At 40.8% G+C, this 14,871-nt stretch overlaps 1 protein-coding gene across 2 annotated transcripts; it reads left to right on the forward strand.

Moving 5' to 3' along the window:
* The first annotated feature begins 54 nt into the window (after positions 1-54).
* Positions 55-14,603, forward strand: si:ch211-129c21.1 (uncharacterized protein LOC563087 homolog). Of its 2 annotated transcripts, none has more exons than XM_067597389.1 (14): positions 55-200; positions 6,206-6,741; positions 7,103-7,245; positions 7,987-8,049; positions 8,438-8,536; positions 9,684-9,783; positions 10,108-10,218; positions 10,356-10,507; positions 10,636-10,808; positions 11,143-11,299; positions 11,404-11,626; positions 12,339-12,454; positions 12,558-12,777; positions 12,858-14,603. In XM_067597389.1, exons 2-14 carry the CDS (start codon positions 6,633-6,635, stop codon positions 13,619-13,621), a joined length of 2,430 nt encoding a protein of 809 aa, XP_067453490.1. In that variant the 5' UTR covers positions 55-200; positions 6,206-6,632; the 3' UTR covers positions 13,622-14,603. The 2 variants fall into 2 exon arrangements, with proteins under 2 accessions (XP_067453490.1, XP_067453491.1); XM_067597390.1 differs by having other exon boundaries at positions 72-200; positions 6,209-6,741.
* The last annotated feature ends 268 nt before the right edge of the window (positions 14,604-14,871 follow it).

The raw sequence follows: 14,871 nt of genomic DNA on the forward strand, positions 1-14,871 counted from the left end.
GAGCGAGTGGCCTTTGAACAGAGGTACAATCAAAAGTCACATGATCAGGCAGTGCTGAGAGCTGCTGGATAATCGCTCCCTGCAGGAGTAGATGAGGAGTGAGGCGTTACAGGTGGAGCAGAGAGCGCAGAGCCGGATCCCTGACAAGACAAACAGCAGCAGTCTGAACGGTTTCTGGATGTAGACCCTGACAACTCCCGGTGAGTCTAACGTGGATATAAGCTGCTGTTGTGACTTGTTGACTTGTTTGTGTGCGGGGTTTGTTTGTCCCACAGTGCTTGTTTTTGCGCGGAGCACTGCGCTGGTTGTGGGAATTGAATTTTGCAACCTGAGGAGTTGAGAAGTGCACAGACAGCGCACAGTAAATTCTCTGTCTTATCTAAGATTATAGGATATCCTAATCTAATAATAGCAGCCGAGAGCTAGACTAAGCAGTAGTAGGATATGCGTTTAGGTGGGTGCTGCACAACCACTTAACACCGCAGATACTGTCAGTGCTGACAGTCAGGAGAAATCCTCTGAAGGCTCTCTGCTACAGGATAAGCAGTGAAGATGTGGTTCAATCCTGTGGGAAAACATGTTTGTACCACAAGCCAAACTACAACCAGTCACTGTACAAATATACCTTTTTATACACTTAAAGAAAACTATGATCAACTATTGAATTTGCAGACTTTAAAAGGTGCAAAGCAGCTTGTGAAAATGTAGAATGTGTTTATAGCTTTTAATTTAGTGTCCAGTTTGGGAAACATGTATATTTTCACTGCATAATCATGACTTAAACAACTAAAATCTATGAGTACATCAATAATTCACTACTAGAAAGTCTCATTTGCTTGTGTTTGCATTTTGTGTACAGTATGACTGAATTAAGATGAGTGTTCAAGGAAGGGTTGACCTGATACTTAAGCGCCTGCATTTTATGGATGGTGAGAATTAAAGCACATGACGTGTCTGGCTGAGCGAGCCGGAGGATATACTAAGTGCTGTCAGTGCACTCACCCGGTGGATTGCCCAATTTTAGCCGTCACAGTGCCGCAGCTCAGTGGGGTCACGGGGTGTCGAGACATGGCTGCACACAGCAACACCACGAATATGTCGGTAGTCTGTGGTTTGAACTGACAATGGTGCACATTTCCTTTATGTTTTTCTTGTTTGTTTTTACATACGCACACACACACACGACCACATGATAGATGACAGGTCGTGATCAGATGGACTCAGACTGACAGAAATGTGGCTTTTAGAAATTTGCTAACACAGTCTTTACAACCACAGCAGTTGTCTATCGCTATCACATGATAAACATGATGAGTCTGTGCATTCACAGGTTATGTAGCACAGGACCTGTCCCAGTAAACAGTCAGTTCTTAATATTTCTCCATTCATGATATTTCAAATGATTATATTAGTGTTTCAACGAGGGCCTGACTGATACTGGTTTTTTGCTGATGCTGATACCGATATTAGGGACTAAAAGAATTCTGATATTGATATATTGGCCAATAATCTTTTATATACAGAATATATACATAAACACACATTTTTTGCAATGATCCCTCAAATTCGGTTATTAAACACTTGTGACAGCACAATGTTTTACAATTTAACAATAAACTTTATTGTATAAAATGGCATCAGTGCACTGAAACAGTAAACTTCACTGGGAATTTAATAATTATAAATTACTATAAATAAAACAAACAAAAAAAATCCACATGTACATATATATTAAACCTGAATTAAGAAAAAGTATAAAATATACATAAAATGCTGCCTAAATAATTTTAAAAAATAAAAAAATATTGGTGCATATCGGACAACATATACACTGATACTCATATATCTGTGATAGTAAGTTTTAAAATCACAAAAAAAGTCACTTGTATACATTTTTTTTAAAAAAATTCTTGTTTTCGTGGGTGTTTCCATCTGTCAGTGAACTTGTCACACAGTAGAGGTAGACCAGGCAGCGATGTCAGGGTGTTCATATTTTCCTTTTATTCTCCGGCTCCTGCTGTGACTTGCCTGGTTGTGTATGTGTGTGTGTATGTGTGCGTTCAAGCGTACATTTCCACTTAACCAGATCTGCCCCATCAGTGACATGTAATTTGTCAGATGAGAGCAACTTGTTTATTGAACAGATTATTGAGTATACAGCATATGGCTTGTGTGGTTGTGGTTTTTATTTGCCTCAGCTGCTTTTGACTGCTAGTGGTCCATTAGCTTTGCTCTAATGATACATGTTGCAGCAGGCGTGAAAACAGAGCACGCAGCATGTTTTGAAGTATTGTTTTCAACTAATTACAACTCTCACGCACATCAAAACAAAAGGTGGCAAGCTACTGTCATTATAATAAAAAGAGAGGTTTGTTTTAGCCATCTGAGCTTGCAAAAATATAACCTGGTGCTGAACCGGGGTGTGTTTTCCAGCGACTATTTCACAACAGAGTCTGTGACACAAGGAGTGTCAAAGGTGAACACCCTCCCACAACCGGTTTCCTGTTTAGGCCCATGTGTTGGAATACTGTATCACAGCCAGCCTGCCTGCCAGTAAGCTGCACTGCTTACTTTTGACTGGCAGCCAGGGAGACAGGCAGGAAAACTGGTGCACTGACAAACAAGCAGACTACCAACGAACCAGTGATTCAACCAGAATCAAACCTGTAGACCAGTTAGTCAGCCTCTCAGCTTAATCAGTTACAGGGGGGAGGAGGCCTCGCCCATACAGCACAGTGCAGGCACACAAAGGAAGACGTACACTTGAGCCCTGACCCACACAGTCACAGTCCAGCTGTTTGACTGTTCACACGGCTTTTTGGATTTGGATTTGTTATGACTCAAGGTGATGACAACAGTGTGCTTGTCAGTGCACGCTCCAGACGCTGCTGTGTAGGGTTTTACTTTGTGCGCAGCACGTAGTTGTAGCAAGAAACCTTTGCAGAGTATTGTAGATATGGTGGAGGCTCCTGAACAGTCTATAAATATCCTCATGTTTCAAGTGGTTGGAGTGTCTGGAGAGACTGCTGCAGGGCTTCTTCAACATATTGTTCTAGTTCACGTGTAGCCTCTGAACCCACACTTGTTCACCTTCTACTTGGATAATAAAAGTCCACCAGCAGCCACAGTGCTTACTTCTTAAAGACTTTTGCTTGGTAGACTATCCTTATTAGAAGTACTTCCTAGATAGATGTGGGAAACACATATGGACACCTGCTTCACATTTACATCTGGACTTGCCGAGTTGTACATAAACAGTTTTTGTCACGCTTGTTCTGGTTTTTGTAGCAGCTCATCTTCCTTGACGTTGACTTTGTGGTTGCTGTTGTATTTACCTACAACCAGCACTTCAAATGTCAAGACGATATTCAAGAGAAACATGAAGAAGAGTGTTTCAGTGCATTGTATGCAGATACTGTACTATTTTTCATAAACAATGGAATTCATAAGTATTTCATTTCCTTAATGATATGCGTGTGATCAGGTGCTGTGTAGTCCTACAAGAGGAGAATATCAAGTAGTTCAGTGCAGCTGTGTGTTTAATGACTGTTCCTTGAGCAGGTTTTGCTGGCTGTACTGGAATCAGCGCTGATCCCCTATAAACAAAAGACATATCTCAATTTCACAGTAGTGTGTCTGGTCATAGCCTTTGCCTCAGTGGGGAGCACCCACTCTAATGGTGGATTAATATTATTTTGGAAAGTGAGGAGTAAAAGAAACAATGTTTGAGCCTGAAAGAGAGAACAATATACCACCATATCCTTATCAGTAAGAGGTTAAACACAACCCTTCATTATTGACTTACTAGTATTAATTAAGGGTTAGAGGGCCACTGTGTAATACGCCATCAAGTCTGCAGCTATGAATGTTAGTAAGACATTAAAACATGCATTTTGGCAAAGATGTTGACTAGACTTATTATATAAGGTGGGGGGTCAAACAGTCCATGGGAGGGTCCTTCCTGAATCCTGATTAATTAAAAAGTGTCAAAGCAAGCAGCAAAGGTGGAGGTGGATTTATGTCAACCAAAGAGACCCTTCACATCAGTGTGGGATCATTATCTGGCAACCCAAAAGTTCCTTTTATTCATGCATTATAATTAAATAAATTACTTATTAACTATTGATGAAGAAGTGGCGTCGAAGAGATTTTTTACTATTAAAATTCTCATACTATTTTTTTTTATTCTTTGTCCAGTAAAATATAAATATGAAAAAATCAAAAAAAGATATTTGTCATTTCATTTACATTAAATAACTTGACAGACCAAACGTAAGGGTCCCATGCTACAAAAAAATCAGTATATATGTATGATTGGTGACCAGTGATTTATGTAAAAACCTCAACTATGCATCTTTCCCCCCTCATTCCTCATCCACACGTGCACATGTCAGTGTGTGAGTGTGACCCTGGATAAACAAAGGAAGAGAAAAGAGGGACAACTGCTGCGCACTCTTCTATTATTGTAGTCATACCTGCCTGTCTGTGCTGTTTGGAAGTATCTGTCAAACGCTGTGAAAAACAACCTGCAGTCATTCCATTCAGCTGTAGCGCCTAACCTACAGCCCCCCACCTTACACACACACACACGCACACACACACATACGCAGCCTGAGGGGAAAAGTATGCAAGACATTGCTGCTCTGACAACAGATGAGCAGTCCTATACATGCAGCAGCTCGTTCTGTTGTGTCAAGTAACAACAAGGTGATAGCATGGCAGTTTGTTGCAACACGCACATTTGCTTGTTCAGAAGCAGCGGAGGAGTGAGCGCCTGGCTGTCTCTCGAGGAAATTTGGGATGCTGTCATTTTGGTTTCTGTCAATAGGCGACGACTCTGTGGCGTTTTTCAAAGGTTGCATCTCTGAAATCTGCTGTATTTTTTTTTCCTCTGCAAGCTAAAATCTAAATAATATTTGCAAAGCAGCCGTGTGTTGCAGCTCCTTTTGAGCAGTATGCACCAAAAAGATAAGAGTATAGTTTTTACCTTGTGAGTCCGCTCTTAAGTATGCTTTGTGTGTTATTTTGAGGGAATGTACCTTGATGAATTTTGAATGAGGCTGTGCCGCTCAGTTTGTCAAAATAGAGAGAAACTTGCCAACAGTGGTAAGTCTCAATTCAGCATGAATCCCAGGGTAGGGATGGAGTGCTAAAGCAGTGATTTATTGTGATCTGCATGCATGCCCAAACCTGAACTGATCCCCTCTGCTGCTTGAACCCCGCTGAGCCTAGAGGAAGCAGGTTCTTATCAGGGAGGAGGACAGGAAGAGACAGAGTGTCGAGGAGGAAGAGAGAGTGGGGGTTGGTGGGCAACACGGCAGAATTTCACTTGACATCAGTTTCCTTTGTTACAGCTATGACTTTTCTAACTGTAAGAGGTATGAGACTTCTCTTATGTAACAGTGGTGTTATATTTGTCCCTGTTTTGCACGCTATTTTGACCAACACGCTTAAAAAAATCAGCGAGCAGTAAAGGTATGGCTCCATGGATGAAGATCATTTTACTTGTCACAAAGAGTACCACTCCAATTTGTGAAAACATTTCTAGAATATCCTCTATGCCTTATACAGTTTGAGAAAATAACCCTGTGAAAAAAACCTGTGTTATGAAATTGGGGAGAATTTGGGAGTTTGAAAGACACAGGCATTTAACAGGCAGGGAGAGTATATTGAAAGATGCAGAAAGAAGGATATTAAGATGCATGATGGGAATTGTAGGATCCTCTGTTTCTGGATCTTGACCCATATCATGGACTAAAAGAGGATTTCTTGGTTCCTCAGATTAATGAAAATGTGATGCTAAATGCAGATAATGTCCATTTAAGAGACAGGATTTTCTCATGGTTATAGTTCTCTGAGTGATCATCTCTAGCTGCTCTTTCTCTTATTCTTGCTTACTGTCATTTATACTGCTTAGATATTTTCTTTTTGATGATTATATAAGATTTTCTTTTTATAAACCAGAAAAAAGAGCAGCACTGTTGCCAAACTTTTATGTCGCTCTATATAACAATTATCCATGAATGATTAAACATGCAACTTAAGAAATGGAAAGTGATGAGGTGCAGGAAGCAAATCAGTCGCCATTATATCATCCATTTTGTCTATCTTTTAATATAGACATAATGTCCGGTCTTATTCAGTTTTTCCATCCCATGGATCTATTTAATCATTACATTCATACATATTTTCATCTCTTTCCCAGAAGTGGGGCACCATGAAGATGATCTCCTCCGGCATCCCACTCCAGTAGCCGGGCAGCATGGCTTGTGCTCCTCCTTCCAGAGAGGACACCAGTGGCTCATTAGCACTGTGCTGGAGGCTAACACCAACATAGATACTCACCACACAGGACACACACAGAATTCAAACTGGGCCGAAGCTAATGGGCTAATCTGCACCGCATAGGCCTGGTTAAACATCTGTGTGTACTTTTTTTTTTGCAAGGATTTGTAAGGAAAGATGACCCGTGCCAGAGAGGCACATGTCCAACACTGTGACGTCCCCTCAGTGTAACAACAGCAACATCTGGACTGAGACCTTGGACCATGCTCTGTCTCTGATTGGGTGCTTTGGTGGTAGAGCTGGAGTGAGCAGCTCTTCCACACTTAGACAAACCTGGACTCTGAGCCATGTCTCTTCTCTCAGCCCTGAGCATTGTCTGTGGATTGATGCTCCATGTTTCGTTTAGTGCACTCAACACTCACTACTGCGTCCCACGAAAGACTGTCCCCTACCAGAGTAAGTCACAAATACTCAATCCCTCCCCACTTTAATCAGCCAGTATGTCATGACATATTCTGGTGTTTCTGGGAGATTTTGTTTTATAGATGCAGGGAAATTGGGTCTTTTTTTGATAATCAAATATAGGTACCAGAAATTGTAGCAGTTACAGAATGTATTTAAATATTTTAACCATGATATATGACTGCAACTTTCGAGCTGGCTGGGACAAACTAATTAAATTTCAATTAATTTGCATTTTGTTTTTGCTGGGGGAGCATTTTTTTCCAACTGCATGGAGTCACAGCAGTCAAACTGTGGAAGAGAAATAAAGCAAAACACAGTGTACTAACGTGTACATGATGCTGTTTATGTTTAGACGAGCTGAAGTTGTTCAGAGAAGAGGGGATCTTCAACTACTCCACTATGCTGATGAGAGATGACCTGGGTCTGCTGCTGCTGGGCGCCAGAGAGGCCATCTATGCTCTGGATATCGACAACATCTCTGTCAGAAAGGCTGCGGTAAGAACATGTGTAGAGATTCATCCAAATCTGATCAGTGATGTGTGTTTGAAGCTGTTGACTGATAAAAAGACACGTGCCTGCACAGCAAGAATCATGTGCTGCTGGTGTTATAACTCTATTGCTTGATGAAATTGCTATTAATTAGCTTAAACATGAAATATTTATTGAACATGTATGATATTTTACTGCAGTGGGAGGGCTTACTAATCAGTAAGCCACTCATGGCTGGACTCATTAAGCCTAATCATGTATATCAGCTGGTTCTTCTCAGCATGCAGAAATCAGTTTATGCCAACAATAATTAAATTTGTAATATTTGTATATCTCTCTCTCTTTCATTATTTTGATAAGACTAGAGTCCGGTGTATTTCTGCCAAATATATGCTCACAAAAATACATTAAATTGCTCTCCTGTCAGAAGCCAGTTTAGCAGAGTTTTCTGTTTATCTGGTACACATTTACATGAGGAATTTGAAGGAACAATGGTTCTATGGAACTCTAGATAGTGGTCTGTTTATTTATAATTGCAGTTAAACAGGTAACAGTCACAACTGAAGAGGGATTGATGACCCAGCGAGCGGGTACTCCCTTCCAGAGAAAACTGACTGGTCTTGATGTTAGACAAACAACGAAATGTGTGTAAATGAGGGTAAACGGGCTACAGCACCACTGTTGTACTGTGGGTTGCGTCACTATCCCTGCATGCTTTGACATGACACTTTCCATCTGTTGATGCAGGTGTATTGGCGAGTTACCGAGGAGAAGCAAAGGGAGTGCACATACAAGGGAAAACACGCTGAGGTTTGTGTAATGTCTTTTAAAACAAGAGCTCGCTTACGGTAACTTGTGCTTTTAGGGCAAGAATACAGTGCTAAAGGGTGACTGTTGACTGGAAGCAGTTTACTCCCCTGTGCAATTTATCTCTACACATTTGTAAATCATTCCTGTGCAAGTGTTTTTTTTTCTCTTCTTTACACAGAATTCTCTTTGAAGTGCTTTGCTTACAGCTTTGCGCTCAATGTCCAAATAAAGGCATGAGAAGAAAATGCATGTATACAGCCTTGACCTTTTGGCCACCAGCACATTTCCAGGCAGCCTGTGCAGTATATGTTTCTGTACATGTTTGTGTTTTGCGACTGAACTAACACTGCTCTGACCTTGGCATTCTCTCTGCTGGATCTTGTTGCAGGTGGAATGCCGTAACTACATTCGAACCCTACACAAAGTGAATGATACTACTATGTATGTGTGTGGCACAAATGCTTTCAGCCCCATCTGTGATTATATGGTAAGTATACAATATGGGGTTAGTTTAGAGGACTTCTGTTTATTAGCTAAGGTGGTGAATTAGTACTCTTTGTGTGATTTAAATCATGTTAAACTATGTGCTGTTTTTTCATTACTTTCATGAAAGACTAGTCATTGGCTTTAGTGCCAGTTATACTTCTTTAAGGTCCATACAGTTGGTTTAGCATGTTTAAAAGATAAGGCTGACTTTATTCTGTGTTTTTCTTATTGTCAACAAATCCCATGAAAAAATCTAAACCAAAATTTCATTGCTATTGCCTATTTGTTCCTATTGATGATGCTTTAAAAATGGGTCACAAAGTTATAGTTTCATATTTTAAAAGGTGCAGTGACATCATAAAACAGCTGGGCACTGCAGCTTCTAGCAAACAGGAGTAAATAGTGCAGTTGTCGGACTATTTTAAGTTGCGGATCAATACACATTTGATGCTCTTGTGAGTATTTAGGGCAACAGGACGGTGATTCAAAATAAACTTCAGTGCCCATGTCCATTGTAATGAAGGAACATGTCACTCAACAACAGTGTGACTCAGTCATGTGTTTTTAATCGTTTTTCAACAACAGTGGAGGTCTATGGCACAGATGAATAAGCAATATCAGGCACAGAAAATTCTTGTTTATGAGATCACGTAATTATTGATTTCAGTCTTTTCACAGGAGTTGTTGACAATAAGAGAAAATATAGAAAATCACCAGACTTATCCCTCAAGCTAAGCATCAACAACTGTGTATGAATGTTGCAGTGAGTAGACCAAGGCCTTAAGCTGCAGTTCCTCTAATGGTCACTATGTGCTTGTTCTGAGAAAACCCCAGTTGTATTAAATTCAGAAAACTCCCATAAATGCATCACCATGGAGAGTCAAATGTTTCCTATTTGCTACTGTAGAACCACAAGAATCTAAAAACTTTTATTTATCTTTTGTATAAAGAATAAAATGGTGAGTAATGTAAATATGCAGGTTGTAGTTAATGGGCTAACACATGCAAGCCACTGGTGCAGAACTTTGATTCCAGTCCTGAATCCCAACACTGTGTCTCAAAACAAAACTACACAGGTTTACTTTCTTTTATCTCTCTCAACAAGAGTTTCTTTCTGACTGTCCTCTCTCTTCCTGTGTTTCCGACAGACGTTTGCTAATGGACAGCTGAGGCTAGAGGGAAAGCAGGAGGAGGGAAAGGGGAAGTGTCCTTTTGATCCCTTCCAGAGATACTCCTCCCTCATGGTTGGTGAGTGTCTGAGTCAGGTTTATAGCCAAAGGAAAAGGGAACAAAGAACACAGAATACTGCTGAACGTTCAAAGTGCACCAACAGAAAAAATCATTGTATGATAAGTGTGCAGATTTCACTGGCCACAAGAACTGAGCACCAAATGTCACCCAATATCTTTACTGTCGCTACCTGCTACCTCAACACACAGTAGCCACTAATCAGTCAGAAAATAGCCAGTTGGTTCAGTACATTAGTGGGCATATAAATGAGATATTGTTCCAGTTTCATATGAATAATTGCTTTTCAGGAATTTGTCCTCATTCATTGTTCCTGTCAAACAGGAAATGACCTGTACTCTGCTACATCCATCAACTTCTTGGGTTCTGAGCCTGTGATTCTGCGCAGTTCAAACTTGGCTCTCCGCACCGAGTTTAAGAGCTCCTGGCTCAGTGGTGAGTTAAAAAAATTGCAATTAAAAGTTTTATATAATGGCGTGCACATTTTAGGGAGAATTGACTGCACCATATCTGTTGATATTTGATTCTTCTACACTGGTCTCAAGTACTTTTTTCTTGTTTTGTGATTTCAGAGCCAAACTTTGTCTACATGGACTTTGTGGGTGAGAGTTTTCTCAGTCCTGATGGTGATGATGATAAAGTATACTTGTTCTTCAGTGAGAATGCAATGGAGTACGACTTCTACAGCAAGGTTGCAGTGTCACGAGTGGCCCGTGTCTGTAAGGTATGATGAATAAAAACTAATGAACACAGTCAAGATTCAGAGATCTTTGAATGACTCGCGTCTAGTTGTTGAGGATGAGGAGAATATGTGTAGAAATGCATAACACAGTGTCCTGTCTCTGTGTTTAGGGGGATATGGGTGGCCAGCGGACGCTACAGAGGAAATGGACGTCGTTCCTAAAAGCTCGTCTGGATTGTTCCCTCCCTGATCCCAGCCTGCCCCCCATTGTACAGGATGTCTTCCTGCTGAAGCATGAGGACTGGAGGAAGAGTGTCTTCTACGCTGTCTTCACTCCTCAGTCGTAAGTGCTTAACTTTTAACGTTTTATGGGTCAGGCTAGATGTTGATGTGGAGCAATGTACAAAAGTATATATTCACACAAAATTATTAGCTATTGAGTTTGTTTCAAACAATATTTATGTATCTGAACTGAGATTATATGAATATTGGACAAAAAAACAAAACAAAAACATACTGCACACATGTTTTAATTCAGAATATTTGACTGATTCATTAAGTTGAGTGTAATATAAGGTGTTTAAAAGTTAATATTTTTAAGTATTCTGCAGTCATAGAAATAAAAGACAATTTTGCTCGGTTTGTTTGACTAAATGTGTTTGATTTGGTGTTTCCAGGAGCTTGTCCCAGGTATCTGCAGTGTGTGCATACAGTGTGTCTGCCATTAGAGACAGCTTCAATGAGGGAAAGTTTAAGACACCTGTTGCCGTGGAGACATCCCATGTCAAGTGGGTGATGTACACAGGAGAGGTGCCAGTCCCCAGACCAGGAGCAGTGAGTGGGAAGACTTTGTTTAAGCCAGAAGTGATATTTGATATCCACATAAAAGCACAAATCTGAGAAATGCACAATTCTAAAATAGCAGTTTTGTCTTTCAGTGCATCAACAACGTGGCTCGTAAAATGGGGATGAATCGTTCTCTGGACCTTCCTGACAAAACCCTCCAGTTCATCAGGGACCGTCCCCTCATGGACGAGGCTGTTCGTCCTCTGACAGGGGGCCCGCTGCTGGTCAAGAGGGGAGCCTTGCTGACTCGGATTGTAGTGGACAGCGTGCTGGCGCTGGACGGACAGAGATATGCCGTCATGTTCATTGGCACCGGTAAACTATGGGATATCAAAATAGTAGTTTTACCAAGATGAGAGTGGAGTTGATTCTAAGGTTATCAGAAAATAAGCCTCTAAGCTTAGTTTTCTGTATGAATGTTTTGGTTGATTAAACTTAAAACCCCTGAAAACTTTGGAATCTTAAGTATCTCCCTATAACATAATATTTTTAAAATTTAAAAATTTCTAAAAATCTTTTGTTTATTAAGAGTTAACCACTCAAAAATTGAGCCAATCAGGTTCATCAGGACTGTGTGGGCTGTCATCACATTTTCATTGAAATGTGGCTAAATTCTGATTGGTGCACAGGAATGCGTGATATCCCCTTTTATCTGCCCACTCTGCCCACTTTAAACCAGTGAGAAAAGCACAGACAAAAACACAAATACAGAAACCTCTCATGTGAAATAACTAAAACTGTTTTGACTTGAACAGAAAATTGTATGTTCGTGTTGGAGCCTGTTGCTCATATCAAGAATCTGACTGAGAGAGTATGTTTTGAGGGATTTTAATGGGAAGCTTTTAAAAGCCACCACAAGATTTGTTTAATCAGCGCGTTTTCCATTTGCTGACTGATGAAGACACACATTTGATATGAGTAATGACAGGGTTTATCAAAGCCATGATCTTAGTTAATACATGTGTTTGTTTAATGTGTTTATTATGTGATTATAAGATCTCGGTGGCACTTGTTTGTCTCCCGATAGAAAACGGTTATGTTCAGAAGGCCGTTAACTATGGTGGAGATATGTTCATCATTGAGGAGATTCAACTGTACGAAAACCCTGAACCCATCAACATCCTGCGCCTCTCATCCAGCAAGGTAATGCATAAGTTCAGATATAGCTGCAATATGGTTTGTTAGCTCATTTGAATGTTGGTACCAACACTAACTTTTGGTTTGTGTATTTTGATTTGCAACATAGGGCCAGCTGTTTGCGGGTTCAGAGTTTGGTGCTATCCAGATGCCAGTCAGTAACTGTAGCCGCTATGACACTTGTGTGGACTGTATCCTGGCCAGGGATCCTTACTGTGCATGGGACTTCTCCACTGAGCAGTGCTCCTCCGTCTACAGCTTATCCTCCTCCTCAAATACAGCAATACAGAGTCTGAAGGAGGGAGACGTCTCACACTGTCCTCAACCAGGTTTGTTCATTTACAGGCTCCCAGCAGTATTATTTATTAGTATGCAGTGAGGCCAACCCTGTGTTTGTGTGTGTTTTTAGATCCAGGAACAGCTGTTGACTTTATCCTGGTTCCAGAGAACAACATCCGGCTGCCTTGCCAGCTCCACTCCAACTTGGCACAGGTCGTGTGGAGGTTTTCTGACCAAACACTTCACTCCAACCACAAATACTACATCTATAGCGGGGGCCTCCTCATCCTGAATGCCTCTGAATCAGACGCTGGTCTGTACACCTGTGACTCAGTAGAGCAGATAAATGGCAGGACATACAACCGGACTGCAGCGGTTTATCGTTTACAGCTCTACTCCGGCCCAACAGTGGGGGACAGCACTACTCCTGGCAGTGAGGTGAAAAATTCCTCAGACTCTGTTCACACTCTGAATACAGCTGCACCGGGGGAGGGGCCAGATCCGGGCAGCGAGGACCCGCCGTCCCCAGAGAATCAAAGCGACACTAGCAGGTTAACTGGTTTAGAGGTGGCCGTGGCCCTGCTGTCGCTGATTTGTCTCTTGTTGATGGGGGTCGTATTTTGGATCTGGAGTCGAGGACATTCGGAATGCTTCAAGTTTAGGCAGAGCTCCAGCGAGAGCGCGGGGAAACGGCAGTCAGCCGAGTATATGCACATCCAGAACAGAACTTCAGAGATAAAGCTCCTGGGGCCTGAGTCTGGGAGACCTTGTAGTGCCAATAATAATCACTCTGCTGTTGACTTCAAAGGGAACGGGGAGCACCACTTCACACCCATGGCCAACATTTCAAGTCTGGACGGTCTGGGATACATAAATGATGAGTCAGAGATTTGACTCTGCTGAGGTATAGAAGGCCAACACCAGTGTACTAATTATCCTCCTATAGGTGTAGCTCCAACAAGACAGCGTACTGGAAAAGGTTTTCACATTATGCATTCTTTTGATTGGTGTCCTCTTTCTCTGCCAATTTCCAACACTGTCTATCATTTCCTCACTCTAACCGGGCAGCTGATACTCTGAAAAGACTCTATTCGACTCGATTTCTGGTGAGATTTTCACTCTAGAAAATTGCTGAAAAGTCAATTTTTTGTATATGTATTTTTTGTATAATGATAACTTGTGAATATACTTTGTGTAATATATCGTGTACAGCAAAGACCTTTTTTTTCAACTATTTATTTGTTGCAATTAAGTTTTTTTTTCAGAAATTATAACACTTGTGATCTACTGTAAGGCTTGTAAATACGGACGAGAACAACGAACAAGTAGCAAACTCTTTGACCTCTAACAACCAGGCACATTTCATTTTATTGGGATTCTACTGTTTATTTAAGACAACATTTATCAGTCAGAGCATTGTTCAGTCTTTGGCTGTGTTAATGATTAATCAATAGCCTGTATACTTTTATATCCAGGTGGCTATCTGGACTACCATGGACTACAGATATACCTCTGCATTCAAATGCCGCTCATACAGTATGTGATAAAAAAGAGTGGACTCTACCTCTTTTGTCCACAGCAAAAGCATTTCACTCCAGTAAATGTTATATCATCTCTGAGAGTGAACTAGTGTAACCAGGGTGTGTTTTGAGTTCACAGCTATAATTCAGATTTAAAGCACATAGTTAAGTCTTACTATAAAAAAGATAAATTCATTGGGACGTAGAAGTGTGGGTGTACGTTTCTTTCAACTTTGCATCAGAGACTCATCACAGATGAGACCGTTGGTTTTGAGTGTCAAACTTTTGGAAAATGCAGCAGCCCTTGTTCATAATAATAATAATAATAAAACTTTATTGGGAGTTTTTGACGTGTACGTATCTGTCAGTAATGATTACCTTCTCTCTCACACAGCCAACAAATTTATTTGAAAGTGATTCTGGAAGTTTACCTGAAGTGCTTGTTGCCATGATTTTTCAAACAAATGCTTCTGTGGTTTGTATGGCTTGATAACATTGACACAAAAACACACACAGACTACACACAGAACTCACACCTGTTTGGTTTTGTTAAAAAAAAAAAAAAAAAAAATCTGAGACCAAACCAAATTACAGGAATGTAGCCTGAATCTACTCTGTGTTTTT

Source organism: Thunnus thynnus, chromosome 8, assembly GCF_963924715.1.
Source record: "Thunnus thynnus chromosome 8, fThuThy2.1, whole genome shotgun sequence".
Classification (NCBI taxonomy): domain Eukaryota; kingdom Metazoa; phylum Chordata; class Actinopteri; order Scombriformes; family Scombridae; genus Thunnus; species Thunnus thynnus.

Coding starts and splice junctions, on each gene's coding strand:
- si:ch211-129c21.1 (XM_067597389.1), top strand. CDS start 6,633: ATGTCTCTTCTCTCAGCCCTGAGCATTGTCTGTGGATTGATGCTCCAT. Junction 10,219..10,355: donor TAAGAGCTCCTGGCTCAGTG/GTGAGTTAAAAA, acceptor TTGTGATTTCAG/AGCCAAACTTTGTCTACATG. Junction 11,627..12,338: donor CGTCATGTTCATTGGCACCG/GTAAACTATGGG, acceptor GTCTCCCGATAG/AAAACGGTTATGTTCAGAAG.